Source organism: Lathamus discolor, chromosome 13 (assembly GCF_037157495.1).
Source record: "Lathamus discolor isolate bLatDis1 chromosome 13, bLatDis1.hap1, whole genome shotgun sequence".
NCBI lineage: Eukaryota > Metazoa > Chordata > Aves > Psittaciformes > Psittacidae > Lathamus > Lathamus discolor.
The window spans coordinates 8,957,505-8,983,835 of NC_088896.1; the positions used below are offsets into that span (position 1 = coordinate 8,957,505).

At 38.4% G+C, this 26,331-nt stretch overlaps 1 protein-coding gene across 4 annotated transcripts; it reads left to right on the forward strand.

Moving 5' to 3' along the window:
* Positions 1-104: 104 nt before the first annotated feature.
* On the forward strand, positions 105-26,331 carry RHOT1 (ras homolog family member T1). 4 transcript variants are annotated; one of them, XM_065693985.1, is made up of 21 exons: positions 105-282; positions 3,047-3,105; positions 5,238-5,319; positions 6,589-6,632; positions 7,433-7,486; positions 7,861-7,913; positions 8,453-8,561; positions 9,100-9,201; positions 10,603-10,701; positions 11,104-11,212; positions 12,129-12,249; positions 12,954-13,038; positions 13,418-13,563; positions 14,167-14,267; positions 14,501-14,631; positions 14,981-15,064; positions 15,828-15,947; positions 16,280-16,482; positions 17,911-18,033; positions 23,566-23,709; positions 25,193-26,331. In XM_065693985.1, exons 1-21 carry the CDS (start codon positions 246-248, stop codon positions 25,308-25,310), a joined length of 2,124 nt encoding a protein of 707 aa, XP_065550057.1. In that variant the 5' UTR covers positions 105-245; the 3' UTR covers positions 25,311-26,331. The 4 variants fall into 4 exon arrangements, with proteins under 4 accessions (XP_065550057.1, XP_065550059.1, XP_065550060.1 ...); XM_065693986.1 differs by lacking the exon at positions 105-282 and adding an exon at positions 2,810-2,878; XM_065693987.1 differs by lacking the exon at positions 23,566-23,709 and having other exon boundaries at positions 106-282.

Below are 26,331 nucleotides of genomic sequence, written 5' to 3' on the forward strand. Positions count from 1 at the left end.
ACCCGCGCCCGGTCGGGCCCTGAGGGGAGCGGCGGCCGCCCATAGCCTCAGGGCGGCGCGCGGCCGCGGGCTCCCCGCGCAGCTGCACGCAGGCGCGCGGGCCCGCCGCTCCCTGGTGTGTCCCTCGCGCGCCGCCGTAGCCTGCCCCCGCTCCGCGGCGTGAGGGGAGCCCAGGCCGCAGCGGCTCTGCGTGCCCCGCCGAGCCCGATGTGAGCCGCCCCGCGGCGGGGCCAGGCAGCGGGGCCATGAAGAAGGACGTGAGGATCCTGCTGGTGGGAGAACGTGAGTGCGGGACGGGGCCGGGGCAGGGGCAGGGGCAGGGGCAGGGCGGGGGCCGCTGGGCTGAGGGGGAGCCGCTGCCGCCGCGCCTCCGGCTGTCAGAGCGCTCCGGTGCTGGGCGGCGGGGGTCGCACCCTGCCCGGGACCATTCGCCTTGGCCCGCCTGGGCGCGGAGCGGAGCCCCGGCTTGCGCGGCTGTCAGAGGTGGGGCCGGGGTGCTCCGTGACCGCTCCGTGTCCGGTTACCGCGGCGGCAGGGACGCGCCGGCGGGCCGGGAGCCTGCGTGTCGGGTTGGCCGGGAGCTGCCGGCTGCCCGCGTACCTTGTCTGGCTGCGGAGCCGGCAGCGTGGAAGGCAGCTTGCGGAGTTGTGCTTCTTGGACGTCCCTGGAGATGAAACTGGGATGGAATTCCTGCCCTGTGGTTTGGTTGGGTTTTTGTGGGAGCCAGACTTAAACCTATTGAGTTTGGACATCAGTGGCCAGCTGTGCTCCAGCCATTATCAGCTGGGTGTCGTGGATTTGTGGGGGAGCCAGGGAGTCCAGATTCCTGCTTCTGCCACGAACTTACTGTATGACCTTGAATAAACAGCACGTACTTCAATGCGTGACAGAGTTGCAGTGGGTCTGTGTTTTTTCAGATGTTCCTAAAATGATGTCCTGAAGTTCAGGCTTAGGTACCCAAATAACTGGCTGGCTTTCAAAGGCACAGCTTCTCACCGATGTAAATAGCAGCAAAGAGGTTCTGTTTTGTTAGTTTGTAAAGTGTGTGTAAGCTCCTCGCAAGAATGCAGAGTAATTACAAAGCGTTATTAGTAAAATTACCGAATTACATTAAGAGTGTAGTACTACTAACGGCTGAGAACTGAATGCCCCATATAGATTTATAGTACAGTTTATGCAGCTATTTTATAGTGCAGTTTGGCTCTGTCTCTACTGCCTAGAAAGATCCTCTGTGACTTCTTCAGAGAGGAATCTTCAGGGGGATGGTACTGTGCAGAAGGAGTTAACTCATTAAGTTTGTTTGTGGCTAGTTTTGCAAGACTGAGTTTATTTGGAAATGTATTTGTGCGTTTGAATACACCTTTGAATTCCTCGTCAGAATATGTGCCTAATTATTCTTTACTGCCTTTGGCAACGGAACTGGCTCTGTATAGTGGTTTAAGGACAGGTGTAACAGGTACTTTTATGTGGCAAATAGATTCACAGTGTGTCCAACTGAAAATATCAAGCATACAGGTCTCTTCAGTACAGCAAGGTGCAGTCCATGGCACACATCAGAGACTGAACATTTTTATAGTATGTTTTTGATGGATATGTAACACACAGAAGGGAGAAATTTGTTTTACAAACTAGTAAGGTGTCAGTGATGCTATCAGTGCTGTTTTGTATCTATTTTTTTATTATTAAACCACAAGTTTATCCAGACCATCTAATTCTTGTTAGATGATAACAGTAGACCATCAGGCTCAGATTCTGAAGTGTATGAAGACCTGTTGTAAGCCTGTTCCAGAACACAGCCCTTTTAATGCCCAGTGTCTACATTTTAGGTTTAAGGTTGTTTTAGTCCTAGTATCCAGGGAGCAAACATCAATTTTTAATGGCAGATAATTTTCAAAATATGTTCAGTAAATTGTTGTATGCTGCATGGTCTAAAAGAAGTAGGAGAGCTTTTAAAGCTCTTGACTCTGTCAGGATGAAACTTAAGATGTAGTTAATGCAAGAGGGCATATGGCAGTGTAAATTGCAGTTTTAACTCATATGATTATCACTGATGAACAACTATTCTCCCCAGGGAAAACAAAAGTCTTTCTTTCCAGGGTAGGATTTTCTTTGCTTTACGTAGTTTTGTAGTAGCTGCTCTTTAACTTCCCGTGACAAAGAGAAGCTTTTATTTCTGGATGTCAGAAGGCCCTTGGTTACTATACCAAAAATAGACTTGGATAAGTTGAATGTACTTTGACTGAATTATCAGTTCAGTAATATTATTTTCTGCAGAAAAACAGTCGTGCAATTTAATCTCCTCTTCCTCCCTTATTCAGAATTCTGTACAATAAATAGACAAGTGTAAATGAAGTGGTATCAGCAAAACAGCTTCTGTCAATTGGTGACATTTCATTCTGGTTTGAGTAGGAGCAGTGATACAGGCTCTGACTGATTGTGAGGAATGTCTTGGTTGGTAGAACATGCATGCTAGAAAAAATGCTCTAGGTCCAGCTCCTTTGTATCAAAGAGATTATGCTCTTGCACTTTCAGAGCAGTCAGAATAGTTTGTGGAGACTTTGTCCGTAATGATAGAGCTGTGTGTTCTTGTCCAGCTCTTCTCCTTTGTAGTTCAGAACTGAAGCGGGGCCATCGTATGAACAGTACTATGAAAATATTTAACCTATATTCCTTTTTGTGTGCTTTATTTTTTCTATTTATTAGATCGTATTAAAGCATTTCTAGTTTGTTTTGAATTTTTGTTTGTTTGCTAAAGTGTTCTGTATTAAGGTTGAACGCTGCTAATTCTTCTGTGTAAGAAAGAGTAGGATTTGATTCCCATCTGGATGAAATGCAGAAGTGTGAAATGGATCCTAACGTTTTACGGTAAAAGAATTGGGTGAGAATTGCTGTCATCCATATTTAGTATGTTTAAACAACAGATAAAAAGCCTTCAACATGGTCAGTTGGAAAGTGTTTTAAAAATATTTGTCATTTTAAGATGGGATGCAGTTGCCGAGTGTAACAAAACCAATTTATCTAATCTCTGTTTCTAATGCTTTTGCAGCCAGAGTTGGGAAGACATCACTAATTATGTCTCTTGTCAGTGAAGAATTTCCAGAAGAGGTAGAGCATCCTTAGTTGTTTGCTAAGTTTTATTTCTATCGTGTTGTTGTATTATTTTGTTCAAAGAGTAAGTTAATAGGCTCTGCTTTAAAATAATGTTTCCTATTTAGAAAGAATAAAGTCTCAGACTGCAAAGATGACTTCTGGAAGAGTGATGTAGGTTAGTTTAAATATACCTCTCTATGAAGATTAGGAATTTAAGTTGTATCTAAGTTCCTTTCTTGTTTTTCACATGGTTAATTAAACTATTTTATTAATTTCTGAGCTATGTTAGGGTTTTTTTAAGCAGTTGAAACTGGACATAACTGGCAGCATATTTCAACATTAGAGATTCATAAATGGGAAGGTGCTGAAAAAGGCAAGACCCTCTTTTTTGTGTTGTTTTAAAAGAGCAAGTAGATTACAAAATGAATGAGAATGAGGGATTAAAAAGTCACATTATGTATCTATAACTTAGCCATTTTTTGTGACCAAGGCATTGCCTTTGTTTTTATTTTTGAAGAATGCTTTACTGATGCTTTTGAAGCAAAAACCGCTGAAAACTCTTACTGCTTTCATCCAGAGTAAAAGTAAAGCTACTTCTACCTTTTATCCCTTTAAAAAAAAGCAGCTCATAGTTCCCTTTATGCCATAAAAAGAACTGCAGCTGCTACAAATAGTTAAGCTTTTTACATATAAACATGAATGTTTATTTCTTCTGATCACAAGTCTTAAAATAGACATCATGTGCTCTCTGTGAATCTACACTGCGCTGTGTTTAATGCAAATCAGTGGGTTACCACAGCTCGTGAGTCAACATTTGATTGCTCACGTAATTGAATTTAGATCCCAACCTTGCAGGTAAAAAGGAGCTCCAATTTCTGTTTGTTCTTAAACTGCAGTTCTGTTGGCAGGTTGGTTGTTGGTGTATTTAGTGAATTGCTGGCCTCTGTTTGCTTCTCTGTTTCTTCCTGCAGTATAATGTGGAATATTCCTCTAAATTCCTCTTGAGAGAAAAAGCATAATCTATATGTGACACAAAATCTGCCTGAAATTACAGAAATAACTTTATACTTCATCCTATATAAACTGCTGAAAGAGATGTACAATTCCTGCAAGTCAGTCATGCAGATAAGAGCTGTGGGGGTGTATAACAGACATTTCAGACTTTGAAAGTGTTTAATATACTGGGTATTGTCAGTAAGTGTTCCTGATGAGATGCAGGTAGAGCTTGAAGCTTTACACAAAGCTGTTCTTCTGGTGATTGCCTTTTCTTTTTTTCCTTTTTTACTAAAAGAAAACAAAGCATTATGGAAGTTCAGTGTCAGCAGGTAAAAGGCATTAGATTCATTAAAATCAGGTTTAACTTGATGCTACCTGAATATAGAATAGTGTTCTTTGGAAGATTGGCCAGCAGTCACGGCTAGGTTACAGTATCTTGCAGAACACACACTTTATTAGTATCATTATTTTTATTAGTATGCAGGCTCCCCTGAACTTAATGTTAGCGCTCTGTCAGAAGTAAGGAAGTTGTCAGGTTATGACTGTATAAAAACTGAGACTGTGTTTTGTCTCAGGCTTTCTTGCCACATCTTGATTTTATGGGGTAGTTCTTGTACTGATTGCAGCAGAAGTAGGATCAGGATATCTAGTGCAAAAATTTAAATGTTTAAACATAGGTTAAACAGTGTACAATTTGGCAATAATGGTATTGTTAACGCCAATGTTACTCTCCTAGTAAGGAATTTGTAGCTCTTTAAAGCAATTGGTTGAATTTGATCATTCCCCCAAATTTTAGAACTTTTATTTCTGTGACATTTTTGTTTTAAGTAAATTGTAATTCAGATTTTGTTCATAGGTTGCACTATGATAGTTGTTCTTTATAGTGGTTGGCTATAGTGGATTTGAGTTTTACTGAAGCATTCACTGAATCTCTTAACATTGCTTTCTTGCAAAGTATGCAGGAAGTTCCTTAGTAAGTAGGCAAAGAATGAGAAAATAGCAGTGACAAAAAGAAACAAAGCTCCTACTAAGTTGTTCTATTTCAAGTTGACTGATTGGCAGGTTTATTATAGTATGCAACTTGTTTTGACCATCTGGATTTTCTGTATTATCTTTAAAGGCCATTTCTTGCTGTTTCTTTCCAACCCAAGGTTCCACCACGAGCTGAAGAAATCACCATTCCAGCTGATGTCACTCCTGAAAGAGTGCCAACCCACATAGTGGATTATTCAGGTGAGGACTACACAACACTGTAGTGTGACTGGTTTAATATGGAGTTCTTTATCTAACTCTGTAGCCTCTTTAACAGTCATACAGGTATGGGACCAAAGCTAACATATAGGAAAACGCTAGACTGAAGTAGAAACTCATGGGATAAAGTTAAATCAGATGGTGATGGCTGCTGCTGTTGATTCAAAGCTTGACATTAAGCACTCTTGGTATATCCATGAACGATAGTCGTAGCAATATTCCAGTGAAGTTAGTGTTCTTTATGTGACAGATATATTTACGGGTTCAGACAGAGGTGGATACTTCCAGAGTTCAAAACTGTATTTCTTTAGAATCATAGAACAGTAAGGGTTGGAAAGGACCTTAAGATCATCCAGTTCCAACCCCCCTGCCATGGGCAGGGACACCTCACACTAAACCATCCCACCCAAGGCTTCGTCCAACCTGGCCTTGAGCATTGCCAGGGATGGAGCACTCACAACCTCCCTGGGCAACCCATCCCAGTGCCTCACCACCCTAACAGGAAAGAATTTCCTCCTTATATCCAATCTAAACTGCCCCTGTTTAAGTTTTAACCCGTTACCCCTTGTCCTGTCACTACAGTCCCTGATGAAGAGTCCATCCCCAGCATCCCTATAGGCCCAAAGTGAGGTATTTATTTACTTTCAAGTGAAGAATTTATTAAAGCACAGGAGACTTTATATATACCTGACGTTTTGTGTCTCTGAATTTCTGAGTTAGGACACCTTATCCTTTTGTGTCAGTTTCTTATTTTGTATTTTCTTTTTTGATACATTCTGATCTCCCTGACCTTACTGAACAGATAAACAGGCACAGTATCGAGGTTCATATCCTATCAGAAATATATGCAGCTGTTCCACAGCTACCAAAACCCTTCTGCCATTTATAATGGAAGCCAATTAATAGGCCATGTTAGCAGACACCTTCTTGTCTTCTTTCTCTCACTATTGCTGAGGAAGTATCTTTGGTGTGTTTGCTTACTTGAAACAAATAAGACATTAGTTTTTTTGTTGGACTTAAGCTTCAGTTTATCTGAGTTGTGTGAAACAGGCTGTGAGTTAATGGATCAGTTCATTGTTGTTACAGCAAAAGCACTCTGTAGTGCATTTTACCAAAAGATGTTTAACTAAGAAGAGCTTTCACAAGGCTCTGACCAGCATTGTGAAATACACCACCTGAGTTCTGTGAGTTACTCTGTTTTGTTGGTGAAAATGTGTAGTATTAATGAATGGCTTATTCTATTGAATGCAGAAGCTGAGCAAAGTGATGAGCAGCTTTACCATGAAATATCACAGGTAAGTGTATTTTCATGTTTACTAGAAAATAGCTTCTGCTTTTGGAGAAGTCTTTCCTTGTAGGCTCTCTAAATTAGAGGGGCTTCAGTTTGAACTGAAGGGAAAAAACCCTCTTGCTTTTTCTTTCTTGGCATTTTGTTTTGTGCCCTGTACTAGAGTAGACCTTCCTCTGTTGAAGAAGAGTAGGTACTGCCACTGTGTTGGTGAATTGAGCTTTAGCTTTGGCTCTTCCAAATAAAAGGATAGAACCTCAATAAATACCTTTTAATCAGTAGGTGAAGGAATTGACAGGTTTTATGAAGAAGTAGTTCTACCCGGGACAGCTCCATTTTGCTTCCTTCCGTCATGTGGTACTATTGCATTTATGAATAGCATGGGATTCTTGGTAATTTCATCATTCCTTCTGTTTCCTATTTTAACTCCTTCCCCAGCACCTTTGCACATTTGCTGTAAGGTCTGTCACGATGTTGTGTTCCATTTCTGGCATTTAGTTCAGTACTTGAGTGGAGGCTGCAGATTGGGATTCTTCAGTTTAGGTTTCTTGGTAGCACAGGCCTCTTTGTAGGCATAAGCTGTGAATGTCATGCCGCAAGAGAGGCTTTTTGGCACTTCTCAACTTACATATTATTTGGTTTAAGCTGTTTTACAGGCTACAAATAGCTTACACAAGCCAGAGACAGTGTTTGGCTGATGGTGAACTGTTCTTACTCTGATGTTGTTTCATATGGTTCTTAATATCTGTGTTGCTCTAGAGATCCTAAACAGTGGAATTCCATCCCTTTCCTTTGTTTTCATTTTAGGCAAATGTGATTTGTATAGTATATGCTGTTAACAACAAGAATTCTATTGATAAGGTATAGTAACACATTTTATCCAATTATTGCTTGAGATGTAACTTGTGCACTGTTGATTGTTGGCAAGTGAAAAACTGTACTGCATGTTAAAAATGTGGAAGGTGGTGTTTGGGATGAAGTTGTTAAGAGAATGTACAGATGTATGATTGCTTCTGGTCCATTTCTGCATGTGGGTTTTCAGTCCTTTCAGTCATCTGAGAAAGTTGCTCATTAATCAGCTCCAGTTTCTCCAGTTTTAATTTGTTTCTCTTTTGTGGGTAAATGTGTGCCTTCTTGGGAAAGGAGCAGTAGCAGTTATAGTCAAACTTGTGCACAAATCAGTCAGATTAGGTTTGAAAATGTGTTTTTCATGTTTGCTTTTAATCCCACTTTAGGTAACAAGTCGATGGATTCCTCTCATCAATGAAAGGACAGACAAAGATAGCAGGTGCATAAGTAAAGATGAGACGTGTGAATTAGGCTGCACATCGATGGGTGTCAATGGACAGTGTTGAGGATGTTAATTGTTTAAGAAAATCAAATTAAACTTAAAGTTTATATAAGAAGTCCAAGCAACAAGAGATTTAACGTATGTAGGTCTGTTACATATGCCAGCAATGCTATTTATTTTCAGTTTCATGGGCAGCTTTTACCAGGTGTGTGTGTTTGTTATGGTCTAGCTAGTTTTGGCTACATGGTCTCTATTTTCTGCTGCTGCTGGTTTTGTATAACAATATGATTAGTTAGTTCTGCATTTCACTGTGTGGTTTTTGTTGTAGTATCAACAAGAACATTTGTCTGAAGTGTGTATCAAAACCATTTACTTAAAACTGCTGTCATTTAATTTTGCCTGTCGGCTGCAGTGATAGTTAATTACATCATGAAAATAATATAATGGCTCCTGGTGGGAGGTGGAATGCTAAATCGAGTTGGATTTTTTATCTCTCTGTCTTTAAAACTCTTAACAGATTTTATTTTTGGTTTCAGGCTGCCTCTTATATTAGTTGGAAACAAGTCTGATCTAGTGGAATATAGCAGTATGGAAACTATCCTTCCCATTATGAATCAATATACAGAGATAGAAACATGTGTAGAGGTATGCAAGACTTTCTGAAGTTAGAATGAGTGACAAAAAGCACATTCTTGCCAAGCATGTGTGGCAACTTTTAATAGAAAAGGTGATTTTATTTATTTTTGTTCAAAATAAAATATTTCAAACGTAAATCGTCCTGGTGAGTTTATATGTTATTTTTCTGTAGAGAAAGTACACTATTGGATAATCAAATGTTACTCTCAAATTCTTCTAATCCTTAGAGCCTTCTCACATCCATGGCTTTACCAAGTGTTTAAAATTTAATACTATAATATTATTACAATATAATACGGTAGACAGGTGTCTGCAGAGTATTAAAAATAGAATTAATATTCTATTCTTGGTATGACAGCCAATTGTAGTGAGACCTCCTTTAGTAATTACTGAACAGGGCAGGGGCTAGATGTTTCCAGACAGCCCTGCACCCACAAGAGGGGGCTAGATCTTTACTAGATCGTTAAAAGTTTGATGCTTGCTTAAATGTCGGAAGTTGCCAAGTAGCCAAGGCGCAAGCTAATCGATACAAGGATTTCTCTTTCAGTGCTCAGCCAAAAACTTGAAGAATATATCTGAGCTATTTTATTATGCACAGAAAGCTGTTCTACATCCTACAGGTCCTCTTTATTGTCCAGAGGAGAAAGAGGTATTTATACATAGATTCAAAGAACAAATAAAAGGGTGGGAGGGGGAAGGCTGAAGTTAATCACTTTCCTGTTCTTTCCTTTTCAGTGGATTTTGCATTTCTTGGTGTGTTCTATTACCAAAACCCCACCCCAAATGTCAAGCATTACATGCCAGAGCCGGGGTGATTGGTGGTGTATTAATCTGATCTGTCTTTCCTCTTCATTCAAAGCAGTGAAGACAGTTTTCTGTTGCCCATGTGAACTGTGAAGTAAAATGAGAAGATTTGGAATTGGCTTTAAGCCAGATGTAATGTGAGCAAATAATGCGTTCAGTTCATCTGTAGATGTACATTTCACAGTAACCCCATTTATTTCAGGGAAAATACTCCAGACTTGGCCTGTTTTAAGGGAAAGAACTTTTCTAAGCATCTTGTGAGACTTTGTCTGAAGAGATAAGAAACAAATGATGTGGCTGGTTGTTAAGCATTGCAGGTAGTTGGCTTAGAAAACCAAACTTTAATTTCATGGGCAAATACAAATAAAATCTCTAAACATAACCACTGTGTAGTATTGGACAGTAGGGAGGTTGCTTCAGTCGTACTTTAAGTAGAGAACCAGATAATAACTCTGTTTTGATTTCTTCCATCAGAATCACCTTTATGAGTTAGTAATGTTGTGATAAAATTGTTGTGCTGAAATCTTTCTGGTTTTCCAAAACCAATCACTATGCAATCTGTGTGACCTCTATGAAGAGAAGAGTCCATCATCACTATAGTTGTTGGGAGAGAGTTACCAGTGTCTGGTTTCCTTCACTTGGAAGGTATCCTAGCAATTCCTCTGTGATAGAGATAGTCCATATAATCAATGCTTTGCCTGGTAAATGAATGAGCCCTGTGAAGGTTTTCAGTATTTGGTGTTTGAAGCCTTCTGAAGCCATAGTTGTAGCGGTGAATAGAGATAGTGTGCTTGCTTAGAAAGAGTTGGCCGTAGTTCTAGAGTCATTTATATTTGCAAAGCACTGGGATTCAAAGGCCTTCCTCCCCCCAAAAAAAGTGTTGGGGGTGGAATCAGTTGTTTTTTAAAGCTTTCTGTAACAACAAGACTGAATTTAGAGAACTGATTTTTCTTTTTTAATAACTATATAGTGCCACGTTCAGCTTGTGAAGAGCTTGGGGTCTTCTAATAATTGAACAGAAGGACATTTAACGTGGATTAATTGCTTTAAATTTGTGGGTATAAATTTGCTAGATCAGGATTTTGTCTCCTCTTGCTTTTTATTTTTGAGTATGAATGTGTCTGCACTAAAAAAGTAAACTGAAGACCAGTGTTTGTTTTAGTGTGATTGAGCTGCTTGATGTCACTCAGTGTAATCTTTTTATGTTCAAGCCTAGAAAGATACTGAACTTTCTTTCATTCCGTAGATGAAACCTGCCTGTATTAAAGCACTCACTCGCATTTTTAGGATTTCTGATCAGGATAATGACGGCACTCTGAATGATGCAGAGCTCAACTTCTTTCAGGTAACTCTTGCTTAGCTTTTCGCCATGCCTGATAGCTGAACTGTGTAATTCTAGAAAAACAAAGGGATTGGTTTTGAAGGAATAGTAGTAAGGTGAATCAGATCTAAATATCAAGTCTCAAGCGCAGTGTAGAAGAATGGATCTGTAAAAGTGGAAGTGGTGTTAGTTTAATTTCTAACCATTGCTCAAGTTTTAATTCAACAGCAAAACTTAAAAAAACACTATTAGATGTACAAGCCTCAATGCTTGCACTTAAAATAAAGCTTGTAAACCTTTGTTTTCACTAAAAATTTGGATTGTCATTTGCCATCAGAATGTTTCAGGCTGTATTTCATACAGGACATGCTGTTTGTCCAGCTTAATAGCCAGTGGTTCTAACATGCTCTTTTTGGGTTTTGTTAGAGAATTTGTTTTAATACACCACTGGCACCTCAGGCTTTAGAAGATGTAAAGAATGTAGTCAGGAAAAACCTAAGTGATGGAGTTGCAGATAATGGATTAACGTTAAAAGGTAAGCCTCACTTCACTCTTAAAAGATGTATCTTTATGCAGCTGGTCCTCTTTCTTACATAAAAAGCTGCTCTTTTGGAATATGATTTCTGTCTTGATTTGTTTACACTACAAGAGCTGGGTGTAGTGGCAGTATGATCCCAAAGGATGATTAAACTGAGGAGTAATGGGGTGAATAAAATAGGGTATTTCTTACTTATTGTTACAGAGCTTGGAGTCCAGACAAGTGTACAGGTTCAAAAGCCATTGTCTCTTAGATAAATCTGTGTCCTGTCTCTGGGATCACCGGCTGCAACACTTGTCAGCGAGGTGTGGTGTCTGTCAAGATTTTAACAGCTATGTTGGACAGATTGGCTCAGAGCATATGGCAAAAGGGGAAGGAGAAAAAAGGTTTTCTTTCTGAGCTCCACAGCTTTCCTTGTGGAGCTTACATATATAATAGAACTTGGGAGACATTGTGAGGAGTGGGAATCTTAAGGCACTGACTTACAAAACGATTAAATCTCAGTGTTCATTAAGCTCTGGAAAGTCCTAAAGAAAAATCCTGCCCAGTTATTTTGATACAGGGAAACAAAAGGCCATGAGATTACCCTCCAGGCTTCCTACTTTAAATTGTTGAAAATACTGTCTTTATTTCATACAGCTAAGTTCTTCTAAAACACTGATATGAAAAAAGCAACAACAGAAAACCGAGTGGCTTCTTTTAAGGAAACAGTTCTTTGGAGGACTGTTTTGCAAATAAGATGACTTCTGAAACCTTCAGTCTGTGTAGAAAATGCTCTAATGTCACCCAGGTGGTTTAAAATCTGAATGCCTGTTTCAAGCTTTTTGTTTTCAGTCTGATATTGATTCCATTAAATATACTTGTAGCAGGTAAAGCATTTCAGGGCCTTAAGATTTCATCATTTGATTTTTAGGTTTTCTTTTTCTACACACACTTTTCATTCAGCGAGGAAGGCATGAAACAACTTGGACTGTTTTACGTCGCTTTGGATATGATGACGACTTAGAGCTTACGCCAGAGTACTTGTTTCCTCCGTATGTATCCCTTTACCTTTTTTTAACTTGCATGCATTTAATTTATGCTGCCTCCTGCGTTGGCAGGAGGAAAGGGTTATGTAGTGTGTTTATATAACACATTGTTACATCAATATCTGCCTTACTTTATGACCTACCAGCCAAAATCTGCATGTGACTGAAAATGACGAAGAAACAACTCCTGTCTCTTGTGCCAAATCATGTACTGCCTCTCTCTTTGTAAGAAACATGCCAAAAGAGACTTAATAGAATATGGGAATGTAAATCTGAGCAGTCACTTATTGTATATGGCAACAGACTAGAAAAGGCTTGTGAGTATTTTCATAGCACTTGAGATCCTTGTAAATCCTCAGATTAAAAAGTGGAGATTGGCCAACTCTGTGGCTTCTTTTCAAAAATATAAGTGCATAATTTTCAATTAAGAAAACCAAAAACCAGCCACAAAAACCAAACCAACCAAAGAAAACCCTGATAACTAGATAGCAATGTATCATGTCATATAAAGACATCATAATTTTAGAATTCCTAATAAAAAGTATATGGCTTGATCTCTTTTAAGATAAATTATTAAAGATAAGTGTAAAGGTCAAATACTAAATGGTGTCATTGAAAAAGTCTGTATTTTGAGTTTTAGTATTCCATATTTCATAAAAACACTTCACACTTCTTGTATTTGTTTTGTTTGTTTTGTTTTCAATGAACAGGCTAAAGATTCCTCAGGACTGCACAACAGAATTAAATCATCATGCATACTTGTTTCTTCAAAGTATTTTTGATAAGCATGATTTGGTAAGCTTTTAATTTGAGAACTTAAGAGTACTTAAGAGCCTTAGTTTGCTAGCAATTTTACTAGCAAAGTGTGTTTTTGTCATGTCATTTCATTCAGAATCTGTCTGTGGCTTAAACTATGCAGTCAGAACTATCCAGCTGCTTGTATTTCTGTCTATAAGCATAGTTGGCAGTTGCAGAAGTACTACCATTTGTTTTTAACTAGCTTGTATATTTAGTCCTACTTAAACCCAAGAAAAGAACGATGATTAAAAAGAAAGCAGCTTAGGGTTTTTTATAGCGAGTTCCTTGAATCTTGCGAGCATATAGCAAGAAAATATCAGTTTAGAACAGACATCAATGAAGTGGTTTAGGTCTGATTTTGTATGCTTGTTTTCAGGATAGAGACTGTGCTTTGTCTCCTGATGAACTGAAAGATTTGTTCAAAGTCTTCCCTTATATGCCATGGGGACCTGATGTTAACAACACTGTTTGTACAAATGAAAGGGGGTGGATTACATACCAAGGGTTTCTCTCTCAGTGGACGTAAGTATGATGTTTTAGTAGTTGAGAACTTCAGGCATGATGACATGTCTGTAGATTCTTCTTAAAAATCTAGTAGAAAGATCGGAAGTTTAATAGTTGAAAATTCACCCAAGTAGTCAATTTGCTGCAGCCATCCAGTGGCCTAATCTTCAATTGTTATAGCCTGTTCAGGATTTGGCCAGTATTTAGTGCTAACTCTGAAGAAGTGTCTCTTCAGAATGTGGAAATTTCTCTGAAACTTGTTGAAATATTTATTTCTGTTGTTCTAATCTTTAGAGCTGGTATGGATAATTGTGTTCAAACAATGAGGGTGTTTTCCTATGGAAAATGAGGAAAGCATTATTTGCTGGGGGGGGAAAACAATACAGTATAGGTTGATCAGCCTCAGCAAGTGCTGCTTTCATAGTGTTTTCCGGACTATTAAGGGTGGTAAAGCTGCTACCGTTTACCTTCAGAGTGCTTTTGTCCTTCAGTACTACATAGTGCCAGGAATGCTTCTGTCGTGTCAGCCTGGAGATAGGGGGAGCAAGTTGTTTCAGTACTGTAGGAACTGGTATCACAGATGCTAGCAATTTAGAAATTTCTTTTTGTTCCCTCTGCAAGACTGACCACGTACTTAGATGTACAGCGTTGCTTGGAGTACCTGGGTTATTTGGGCTACTCGATACTTGCAGAACAAGAATCTCAAGCATCAGCAATTACAGGTAATAAAAAAATTCTTACAGCTTAGAAATCTAAATTTAGAAATCTGCTCAAGAGTAAATTGTTTAAAGTAATGGTCTTTTCTTCACTTTTATTCTCTTTAATTTTCTGCTCAAGTCAAGTCTTTGATGTAATATTTGTGCGAGATGGTTTTGCATGCGTTTTAATGCAAGTGGGCAGTTATTTCATGTTCTCATGTACATCTTGTGAATAATGTATGTGTGTTTTTCAAAAGTCACAAGAGATAAAAAGATAGACCTGCAGAAAAAACAGACTCAGAGAAATGTCTTCCTATGCAATGTTGTTGGAATGAAAGGCTGTGGGAAAAGTGGAGTTCTTCAGGCTCTTCTTGGAAGAAATCTATTTGTAAGAAACCTTTTGCTTATATTCACTTGTATATGCTTTTGAGTTAAATTCAGACAGCAGACCTACTTGATCTTATTGCTTTACTGATTACTACTGAGTCTGGAGAATTGTATGGGGGAATACAGAATTATTGGGGAGGGTGGGTTTTGTTCTGATTGGTTTTGGGGTTTGAAGCAAATAGACAAATGGCTATTGCATACAGTAATTGTACATCGCAGATTATAGCTGTGTATATAAACCAAAGATTGCAGTAATTTTCATTCATTAATAAAGGCAATAAAACAGCTGTTCAGATCTAACTTAAAGGGAAGAAGTTGCTGTCGTCTAACATGAAATTCTGCCTTTTCAGAGACAGAGGCAAATACGTGCAGAACACAAATCTTACTATGCCATTCATACAGTCTATGTATATGGACAGGAAAAATACTTGCTGGTAAGGTTGCTTCATTATTGTTTGCATAAGGCTTGTTAATCTTAAAATTCAGTGAAGTACTGGGAGCCTTCTGCAAACAAATTTCTGGTTTAATGGTCTCCATAAATCTGTGTGTGTCTGTGTTCCCCTCTCCCCCTCCCTGCCTTGGCTCAAATAACTTCTAGTTTAACATGTTGCTAATACTCTAAACTGGACCTGTTATTTTTGAAACCTTGACCTAAGAGGTACAGAACCCAGCCCATTAGGCTTATGCTGCAGGGCATCAAATTATACCATGTGATAAGTTACCAGCAAGCAGGCCTCCTATTCAGTAGAGAAGAACCTGTCACGTAGGGTGGTTAGGGTGGCTAAAGTTAATATTCTGTGAGTGAAGTATGTTCTTTAAATCTTGTTCCATTGTAGTTTTTCTTTATGAAAATAGGGTGTCTTTCTTTGTTTTCCAAGATCTGGTCCTCTGCTCTGAGGTTTTCCTCTGTAGGATGGATGTAGTTTCCGTGGGAATCTATGACTTTGTGTTAAAGTAAATGTTAACTTCTGTGCTGATGTTGTCATTGCCTGCAGATATGATGTTAACAGCTCACATATGCTGTCTGTGTGGTAAATCCCTACTATTTCTTTATCCTTAATTCTGCCTATTGTCTGTCCATTAGTTATAAGCATATATAAAAATGAGCCATAAAAATTATGAGGAAAAAGTTATGAAATTCCTTTAACTGCATAATGACAAAGCTTTTCTCCCTCTCTGACCATCTGTTTTTCCCAGCTACATGATGTCAGTGATGCTGACTTTTTAACTGATGCTGAGACCATATGCGATGTTGTCTGCCTGGTATATGATGTCAGTAACCCTAAGTCTTTTGAGTACTGTGCCAGGATTTTTAAGGTTTGTACAGTTTATATATACACAAGCCTTCACATTTATGTATCTTCTCACTGACAAAATATTCAGTGTCAGTTACTGATCCTATACACAAGTTCTGGTGCTTAAAATACACTTTATTTAGGAATGCTGGTTAAATATGTCTCATGATTTAAAATTGCAGTTTTAATTATTCAAAGCTAATGTTTAGTTGTCTATTTAAAATATTCTGCTTCTAGAAAAGCCTGACTTCAGTGTAATGAATATATCTTAATGCTGCTGCAACCAGTTCAATTCAGGCTATTCCAGGTTGCCATGTTTCATATACTGTGTCTTCTTTTCTTTCAAACTTGCAGCAGCACTTCATGGATAGTAGAATACCATGCTTGGTGGTAGCTGCAAAGTCCGACTTGCATGAAGTTAGACAGGAATATAGTATTTCTCCTGCTGAATTCTGCAAAAAACACAAAATGCCTCCACCTCAAGCCTTTACTTGTAACACTGTTGATGTGCCGAGTAAGGATATCTTTGTTAAACTGACAACTATGGCAATGTATCCGTAAGTACTTGAACTGTTACATTCTTCATATTGCATGAGTCACGCACAGTACCACTGCATGTCATTGTTAGCCATGAGGATGGAACTGCCTCACTGAGATTTAGCAACAGAGAGACAGAAGTGACCTGAGTAGAATCCTCAAATTATTTCAAATTGAGCAAGTTGGTGTATATCCAACATAAAAATCAGCATCAGCTGTTGTTGTAAGGTATTTTTTAAAGAATACACTATTTCATCCAGCTCATGTTGCAAATTCCAATGAATATGTAGGGTTCTGTTCAGTCCTTATTACACATGCATAACCCAGTATCTCAGTATTCGTATCTTGGTCTTTTTGAGATACTTGTGAATGTTGTACCATAGTCCTTGTATAGCTCAACTTGAGCTTGTTGCTAGCCCTGCTCCTGGCAGTGTTAAAGGCCAGGCTGGATGGGGATTGGTATGGAAGGTGCCCCTGACCATGACCGGGTGTTGGAACTGGTTGAGCTTTAATGTCCCTTCCAACCCAAACCATTCTATGGTTCAATGATTACTTTGTGCTTTAGTTCATTAATCTAATAGATCTTACATTTTTTTTAATAGAATTTCTGTATAAACACCTTTTGGGCTTCAGATACAATAAGATACTTAACCTTACTTTCTTCTTCACATCTCGTTGTTGCTAAGCTCACTTTGCATCTCTTTTTTGGTGGGTGGAGCTTTTAATATGGTGACGGATTACATAAATATTACAGCAGATGGAGTCTAGTATGACAGCTGACATTTGCCTTAAATTACACAGAAATAATGTCACTTTCACGCAAAATAATAGGATTTATTTTTCTGAATATTTGAAACAATTTATTGCATTAGATTTGTAAAGCTTTTGTTTTGTTTTTGTTCTCTTGTATTTATTTTGTAGCGCTGGAATACTGGGAAACCACTAAAGCGTAGCACTGACCAAATGTCTGTCATATCAATATTCCTGCTTCTCCCTTAGTTTTCAAGCATGTGTATGTGGTAGGGTGGGAAAAGTAGAGGCAACTGTCACTTCGTAAAGTGTGCATTCAGACTGGTAGAAAATGTGGCTTACTTTCCTTTGAAAAAGGGGTGTTACCTATTGCTGTGCAGACATACAAACTTACGGACATACCTTACAAACTCAAATAAATTCAGCGAACATTTTCATTCATGTTTGTGCTTTACTATTAAGATCTGTGTATGGTGGTAATGCCAAAATGTCCAAGACGTAGAACATCTGACCTTAAAACTCTGCACAGCTGTAGTTGTACCCTTGCTTCCCCAGTGTATTTTTTTTTCCCCTCCTCTCCTTACTCATTCAAATGTACCTTTTTATTCCTGAATCTCTCTTGGTTGTGGCACAGTCCTAATGTGCACCTGATTTGATGAGCAAGATTTCAACTCCTGTCCTTCTGTGTGTTTTCGCAGCCATGCCCGGTTACGCTGTATGTGCGCCTGCAACAGGTGTACATTTTGCATCTGTCAGAACTTCCTCAACTCAGACTTGCTGCAATCTGTAAAGAACAAACTCTTCACTGCAGTTCTTAACAGGTCCTTAACTTTATTTACTAGGTACCAGGTGTGCTTTTAAAATAAAGGGTTTTTGAAAGAGTGGTAACCTTATATACCGCAGATTTCTCACTCCATATCCACTCCATAGGCAGATACTTATATTAATAATTGTCATAGAATTGTCAAACTTTGTTTAACTTGAAGCTACTTTTGGTCTTTCAAGCTTAGCCCAGTGAATTCTTTGAAATATTACCAGTTTGGTAGTTGATTCAGGCACTTAGTGATTGTAAAAATACTTCGGAGGAATTAGGACTGTGTTTTTAGCCAACTGGTATTGGACATGAAGTAGTGTCTGTAAGTTTGTAATGTGTCTCACTTGAGACATTATAGGTTTGTTTAGTACTGACAAGGTAGTGCCTCTTAGCTATCAGTTACATGGGTATTTTCATAAAGGCACAGCTTGTCTTGTAGCAGCATCATATAACATACTACATGTTTATAATTGCTAGTTTGATATTTGGGAAGTCATAGAATTTCTGTGTGTGTGCTATGCTTAGTTTACACAAAGAGTGGGTATTTTGTGTAAAACTTAAAAAAAATCTAGATCTTTTAACATCCAATTCCTCCCTGAATAGAATGCAACATGTAAGAAGTGGTAAATGGTTAAACATTTGCATTTACAGATGCTTTGCAAAAAACAAGCTGGTTTTCAGTGTTGAAAACAGTGCTATACCTTGTCCTGTGTGCACTGCAGGCAGTTTTTGACACATGTTGATTTACTAACACCTCAGCACTTTCATCACACCCCAGTGAATGGGAGTTCAAACCGAACAATTTTAGTAGCACAGTGATGTCATCTTTCATAGCCTTCTTGGGGGCTTGTATGATAAATGTGTTTATTTGAAGGCCATGATTAGAACATCCTGACATGCTGCTGGTCCATATGTGTTACTGGTTTTTACTGGTTTCATATGTAGCTGCTCCAGATAAGAGTGGTTGTCTCCTTTAAATGCAAGTTACACATAGGAGGCTTGCTTAATATACCCACCTACAGTACTGAGCATCCTTGTGAAATACCACTTTAATCCAAGCTAAAAGTGTTAACCACAGAGTGAGAATTCAGAGAAGGTTGAAAAACTCATTAGCTTAGGAAGAGACTGTGAATGAGTGAGACTGATCGTGCTGCATCTCTTCTACAGCAGTCATCCCTTAGGAAAATAGTCCTTGCAATAGCAACAACTTTGCATATTGTCACTCTAAAACTTCATTCAGCAGTCACCACTAGAAGATCCCAACTCTTTGCTATTGAGGCTGAAATCACCTCTAACACATCTCCATTTTTTTGAATGGTTATGGGTTGCTGCATTAGCTGTCATGGCTTGTTTCTCTCTTCTATGGGGCTGTGGCTTTTCTGACATTGCACTTTTTTCATCTGAAATACTGTCAAACACTTGGGGTATTAAAATCTTTTAATGAGAAGTCTGAGGATGCTGATGTTCCATACCTTGTCACTAGATAGTGTGGAATAAACATAGGAATCTACTACTCCCTAAAAACCATCTGTAATTCAAGATAAAGAGAATTCCTCATAGACTTTTCCACTGACCCTACAAAAAGGAAGAATTATTTGCTAGAATCCCTTTGTCTGTAGTCACTCCCTAGGGGTTTGTTGCAGGTTTCCAGCATGCTCATTTCATCTCACCAATTCTCTTTCTAGTTAGCTCCTCAGAGGCGTTTCCTTTCTGAAACTCAGTGCATGAACTACTGCAAAACTGCATCTAGTAAAGCTGAGAGACCTGTAAACACAAGGGAATAGCTGCTAATTGTAGACTTAGGAGGGTGGAGATGGGTTTCCTGTTTAAAAATGTAAACTCCTTATATGCATTTTTACTCTAATGATTTGTGATTAGAGCAAGCATCTGTATCAAGAAGGGTTTTCTGTTGTAGTTAGTTTCTAGAACTTCTCTTATTTTGCCTTACATGTGCTTACCATTATGTCGGATAGTTGGGCAAAAGTTAGATAACTGATGGGCGAAGGAGGTTTCTCAAGAGTACTTTGTTTTTCTGATCCCTTCCTATGCTGAAGCTTTACACAGCGGAAATAGGAAAACTGAAATTTCTCACATTGACCCTTTCCTGTATTATTTGGTGCTAAAGAATGCTTAAACACTGTTACCAAGAAAACGCATTTGTATCACATTTGACTATTCCCACCTTAGTAATTAAAGGAAGAACATCGCCTGTATGCAACTGAAAAACCTATTCAGGCCTACCTTCAGTTTCTCTTCTATGGATGAATGTCGGAGGCTCTCACAAGGCTTTGTGTCAGAGAGGCAAATACAACACATGAGGAAGCTCAGTTTGGAGGTGTTTATTGTGCAGGAACGGGATTGTTGGTTTGAACTACCCAGGATCATGCTTTGTTCATTCCTAGAGGAAGAGGCAGTGCATTCAAAGCACTAGACATGCATGTATGAGACTTGTTACTATCCTGTAGTATTTTTATATTTTTAATTTGTTCTTTCCTTTAGGTGTTCATTTGTATTTGTCTGGCTGGCACTTAATCTCTTTTTACTACATTGTTTTACCTCTTTTTAAAAGCAAGGTTTCTGCTGGTGTCATTCTAATCCTTTCTTTAATGATGAGCTTGGATTTTTTGGCTGCTTTTTTATTTTAACTGCAGAGCATCCATTTTAAGTGTGTTTTTCTGCTTTCTTGGTTTCAAATCATTCACCTGTTGCCTTTTGCTTGTACAGTAGTGGCATTTTTCTGTCTAAGCTAAGTTAATTTCAAAGTAAAATGGTTCTAATGCATGAGAATTGGGGTTTTGGCTGAGGGAGACTTCTTGGAGCATGTTTTTCTCCCATCTAAGGTTATTTAATATTGCAGAATACAAGTGAAGTTCTACTTGCATATAAAAAATGGATGATTCAAAAATTATTTGTAAGATGATTCCTTTTTCTATGAAAACTTTCCTTCTATTAAATTAAAACAATAGTTTCATTTTCCTGTAGTAGTGGGAAGGCTTTAAGACAATAACCCAGGATTTCTTTTTTACTGTGTGTCGTATATGCAAGTATTTCTCCAAAATATAGTATATTGCCATTAAATCTAATGGCAGAATCTATCCCTATCCTTGCGCATCCCCAAATTGGAACAGTATGACTGTATTTTACTTACCTTTTTCCTCCTTCTCTAAACTGTTTGATGCCCCATACCGAGTAGAAACTTGCAAAGCTGCATCCCCCGATTTATTTCCAAATAGAATATCTTGAATTGGCATTGTACATTCTTTTTAGGCTTTGCAGTTAATAAGATGCACTTGGAGCTTTTCACATTTTAGATGACGAATGCATGGGGGAAAACTCTTAACTGCTGGGGTTGGTTTGCATCCGAGGAAAACCCATGCCTGAAGGGAAGCTACTGCAGCTTGTGCATGTTAACACGATGGTTTGGAATTCAGTTGCTTGTATTTTGTTAGAACCTGTTGTCTGTGGAGCAGGCTGCTGCTGCTGCTTACTGGCTGCAGTAACATGCTTCTAGTGTTGGTGCGAGTAGCCATGTGATAAGCCTACTGGCCTCGCCACTGTGCTTTTCAAGATGCTGTTTCAGTTAATAATGGAATGGTTTTGAACTTTTGTAGTTCAGGTTAAACCTTCCCAGACTTGGGATTCTCCTGCTGCTGACGTAGGGAAAAGTGTCAGTATTGGCCCATAACTCAGCAGTTTTCTGTGTGTAACCATGACAGGCATGCTCAGTTAACCTCTTGGTAAGTGCATGTTATAAAACTTCTTGTGAGTTGTTAAAGCCTCTTAAGAGGAAGACTGTACAGATCTCAAAGATGTTATTCAACAAGTGAGCAGGTACTTGACATGCTGGTCAGGGTAGGTTGAACAAAAATCTGTCTTTTTTTCCAAAACATGCATTAAAATCTGAGTTTTATACTAAAGGCAAAATGTTTAGGCTTGCTTATTAAATATGTGGAACTAATTGTATGATTAAATACACACCCCAAACTATTTGGGAAGTTTGAAAATGAGTTATTATTACTAATAAGCAAGAGCTTCAAAACCAGCTTCATTTCTGGAGTCCTAACTGCTACTGTATGTGTATATATGTGCACATCCATATGCATATTTTACCCTTGGAGAGGATAGTTTTTCTAACTCGGAGTTACTCTCATACTAGCAAGGCAGTAATAATTCCTGCCACTGGTGAAAATGAGTTTTATAACACTACTACACTGAAATAAAATTAGGACATTATTTATTGAAGAGGTAGAATTTTTCAGTCTGTATTGAGAAATGTTTTCTGCATTACAGCCACCTTCATGTGCTGGAAACAAACATTGATTTGCTTTATCATTTCAGACAGATGCTATTTTTTTCCCCCTTAATGGCAGCTAAACAATATTAGGGATCAAAATTGCAGAAAATGGATTTATGGCAGCATAAGGAACATTTCAGGAAGAAACAGAAGAATTTTTCTCAAAGGTGTAAAGCAATTAGACATTCATAATGCTCTGGATTTCAGTAAGCATTTGGGGGCTTTGGATTTTTGGGCTGTGTTCAGAGGACCCTAATGATTCTTACTGAAGTCAATAGATTTCCTTGAGGTTTTAAGACAAATCCCTGCCTTGATTTATTTCCTTTATTCAAATAAAAGACTCTGTTAGGCTTAGAAAAGGGATCAGAGTCAATTTACTCTCCCTTTAGACATGAAAAGAGGATTTTTATCATGACTGAGAATATCTTAATTGTTTTTTAAAGGGTGAAGCATGCTCAGCAAGTTTCTTGCATATATTAAACAGACGTGCAAAACTTAAAACAAGGCAAATCATAGATAGGAATCAGAAAATCTAGATGTGAGAGCTAATGCTTTATGAGGCAATGCAAAAGCATTCATTTGCAGCTTTAACAGTGATTTGCACATTTAAAGGGATGTATTTAAATTATACAAATAGTTGGGTGTTTGAATTAACCAAATTAAACCTAAGAGTTGTTAGTTATACAAATACCCAAGAGAGCTTGTTAAAATCATGTTACATACAAGCGATTTATTTTATGTAGATGAGTTTTATCCTTTACAGATCTGGAGACAAGGGGGTTATAGTCTTTTACTAAAAAAACCCTCACCAGGTGTGATAAAACACAGTCTTTAATTGAATTATGACATTAATGGGATCTTGTCAGTTTTAGGGCTAATGTGTTGGAATCATTCCAGTGTGTTTAGCACAGGTCCTCTAGCTCATGCATATGATGCTGGAGTATTGCAGGATCTGTGGGCACATGGAAGTTGAGGCTTTGGGGATGGAGTGGCAAGAGATTCAGTTCCTTAATCAGTTTTTTGTCCTTAAAGCAATGGCATTTAGCTACATGAAATCATTTGTTTTACTCAGCTCATCAGAAGTACAAACCCCGTTTATTTCTAAGTTTTTAACAACTGCACGCAAATCAGGGGCTAGATGGCTAAAAATGACAAGTTCTCTGGGCTTTGTTATTTGAGCGTATTTGAGACACTGCTGTTGTTGAGCCATGCTATGAACTGCAAACTGTGCATGTGTGTAAAAAGGTTAAGAGCCTACATAGATGAGTTGGGGGCCATGCTGTTAGCAGACGAGGAGAGCAGTATTATGCAGCAGGTGCACGCCGTCAACTCTATAGAAGATTCCATCTTCATGGAGTCATCTCTTGGTCCACGTTTACTTGATGACAGGTAACAACAGCCAAACTAAGGTGACCTTGCCATTGCCTTTCCCTTTCTTCCTCTCAGCAAACCACTTGACACCTAGTTTGCAGAGAGTTTGTCAAAACTAGCTATAGAAGAACTAATGCTTGCAGGATATAATGAGCTTGATCTGTTCCATAACCTAGCAAGATATTCTTAAATAAGATGAGGATTTCTTAGAGACCAGCTGTGTTTTGCTGTTTGTACACCAAAGAGGCTGTTCTTCAGCATGTGATATGACAGTACACTGATGATCTATATGGCTTATATTGCTCTTGCAAACATCTACTAAAGAATATCCTAAACTGGTTTTGTGTATTTTGATAGCAAGTAACAATTCCTGCTTTATTAAACAGCTTGTATGCTATAACTCTGCAGTTCACACTATATGAACTCTCTCGTGCACCGTGTATGCTTAGGATCTCTGTATGCTCCTTATATTTAATACTCCTGCAGCTTTCACCGAATAACCTGTGATGATTAATAGAGGCTAAAATACTCAGGCTAGTGAAGTTCTGTTCAAAGTTCTATCTTATACAAAAATAAACAATGAAAAACCTTCACTATTGTTTAGGAACTTCTTATGCTTTGAATTACGGCATTTATGGTAACTTGTTTTAAACGGTAGCTCCTGCTTTATGGTAAGCTGTCATACTTGAGACTACTTGTGAGGATGGCTAGCCGTGTTTAACTGAGCATGCTCACAGACTTCTTGCAGTATTTGGGAGAGTTGGGTCATTGGCTGTCTCTACTGTCATGCAAGATGTGGCTTTTTATGTCATACAGTCACTTCATACTGTTGTTACATCTCGTCTTTTTCTGTTGATGCCATTGTCACTGCTTGATTCACTAGCACTTTCTCTTAGCTTTCAGCTTGGTATTGGATGACTGTTTCTATTGCTGTTCTTGTGACTGTACTGGGAAGAAAGAGATTTACAAATGGTCCTTTTGATTCTAGCTTTTGGAAAAATATTACTTGCTACTTGTCAGTAAACTTTTCTGAGGGGAAGAATAAGTAGATACCCAATAGGACTGGGAAGTTTTTCAAGAAAAGCAGAACTATGCAACCTCAACATTTAAAAGCTGTTTTGCTGGACAGAGTTCTTGCTATGGGTTATTAATTATTTGCTGGCTATTTTTGTTTTCCTTTTCCAAATGCTTGCTGGTGCTCTCAAGGAAGACACACTGTCCTCCCCACATTCATGACTAATGATCTGCTCCTGCATTTCTCTTCAGCTGTGTGAGCTCTCTGACTTTAGTGAGATCTACTGATGTAATCAGGGCTGCAGATCAAATCCTAAGCCTTTAAGAAAAGTAAGATGGATGTGTAAGGCCTCAGAAGGCCGAGTTGTAAACTGCTTGCCTGTGACAAGTGTAGTGATGAATTTCCAAAAGCACTAGTTTAGCACAAGTTGTCTGATGAATTCTTGTCATGGAATTAACCTGGTTTTGTATGTGTGTTAAATTTCAGGCATGTGACACAAGCAGACCTCAAGAGCTCTACATTCTGGCTCCGAGCAAGTTTTGGTGCTACTGTCTTTGCCGTTTTGGGGTTTGCTATGTACAAAGCATTATTAAAGCAGCGATGATCTGAAAAGAAGCACATCTGGCCCTACCAAATAAAACCCCCCACTTTTATGTACATTCTGAATGCTTTAAATTCTGCTAGAAATATTTATATATGCAGAGTTACTTTATTAATATTTGTAATTCATGCATAAGATTATTTTAAATTATAGCTCTAACTACAGTATTGCATAATGTGTGAAAAAAAAGAATTGCATCTTAACAGCCAGCTCAAATGGCTTAACTTGTGAGGCCGAAAGGGAATTTGTTGTAAATAACCTGTACATATTAAAGCAGTAAGACATTGCTTCCCCAAAGGCGATTCAGAATACTGTTCTTGGATGTTTCACCATGGTGACATACTAGTTGTATAGTTGAAATTGAGTAGGCTCAACTCAAGGATCATACTTCCTCAAGGATTGCTTATTTATTTCACATTCATCTGAAGTGACTTTATCTTTTTGGACTACAAGCTATACCAGGTAGAATTTGTGATTTTCATTCTTCTCTGTTCTTTTTAACTGATGAACAAATTTCCCCACTGACTATGTATTTCAGGAGAGCCCCTGTTGCTGTCCTGGCCAATGACTTTGTATGTTATGTGACCAGTGACACATTTAGTCTGAGTTTGCTTTTAAAGGGAAAAACACGAAACTTCAAGACCTTCCAGATCAAGTTCATCCGCTGTGTGCAATTCGTGTTTTCATTTTCCACAATGTGTTTTATAACCCCTACAGATCAGATGAGCAAATTTGTATATTATAAATGTTTATAATTCAAAAAGTGTTGCTGTTTAATTTCTTACATCTGTCAATCATACCTGTTGAAAGCTGTGTATAAGATAAAACTAAAATAGTACACAGTGCCTATTCTACTGTAGTATATTAGTTGCATGGATCACAGTGCATTCTGTAACTCGCTAGAATTACCTATAGACACAGCTTTTTTTAATATCAAGTAAATCAAACATTAATTCCTCATGACAAACCTATTTTTCCATTGCTGGCCTTTTCAAGTATTTCAATAAAATAACTGTGTACTGTG

Excerpts from the sequence above, each read along its gene's own strand:
- RHOT1 (XM_065693985.1), top strand. The coding sequence starts at position 246 with ATGAAGAAGGACGTGAGGATCCTGCTGGTGGGAGAAC. Across the intron at positions 9,202-10,602 it reads ATTGTCCAGAGGAGAAAGAG|ATGAAACCTGCCTGTATTAA; the intron begins GTATTTATACAT and ends TTCATTCCGTAG. Across the intron at positions 14,268-14,500 it reads TCAAGCATCAGCAATTACAG|TCACAAGAGATAAAAAGATA; the intron begins GTAATAAAAAAA and ends GTTTTTCAAAAG.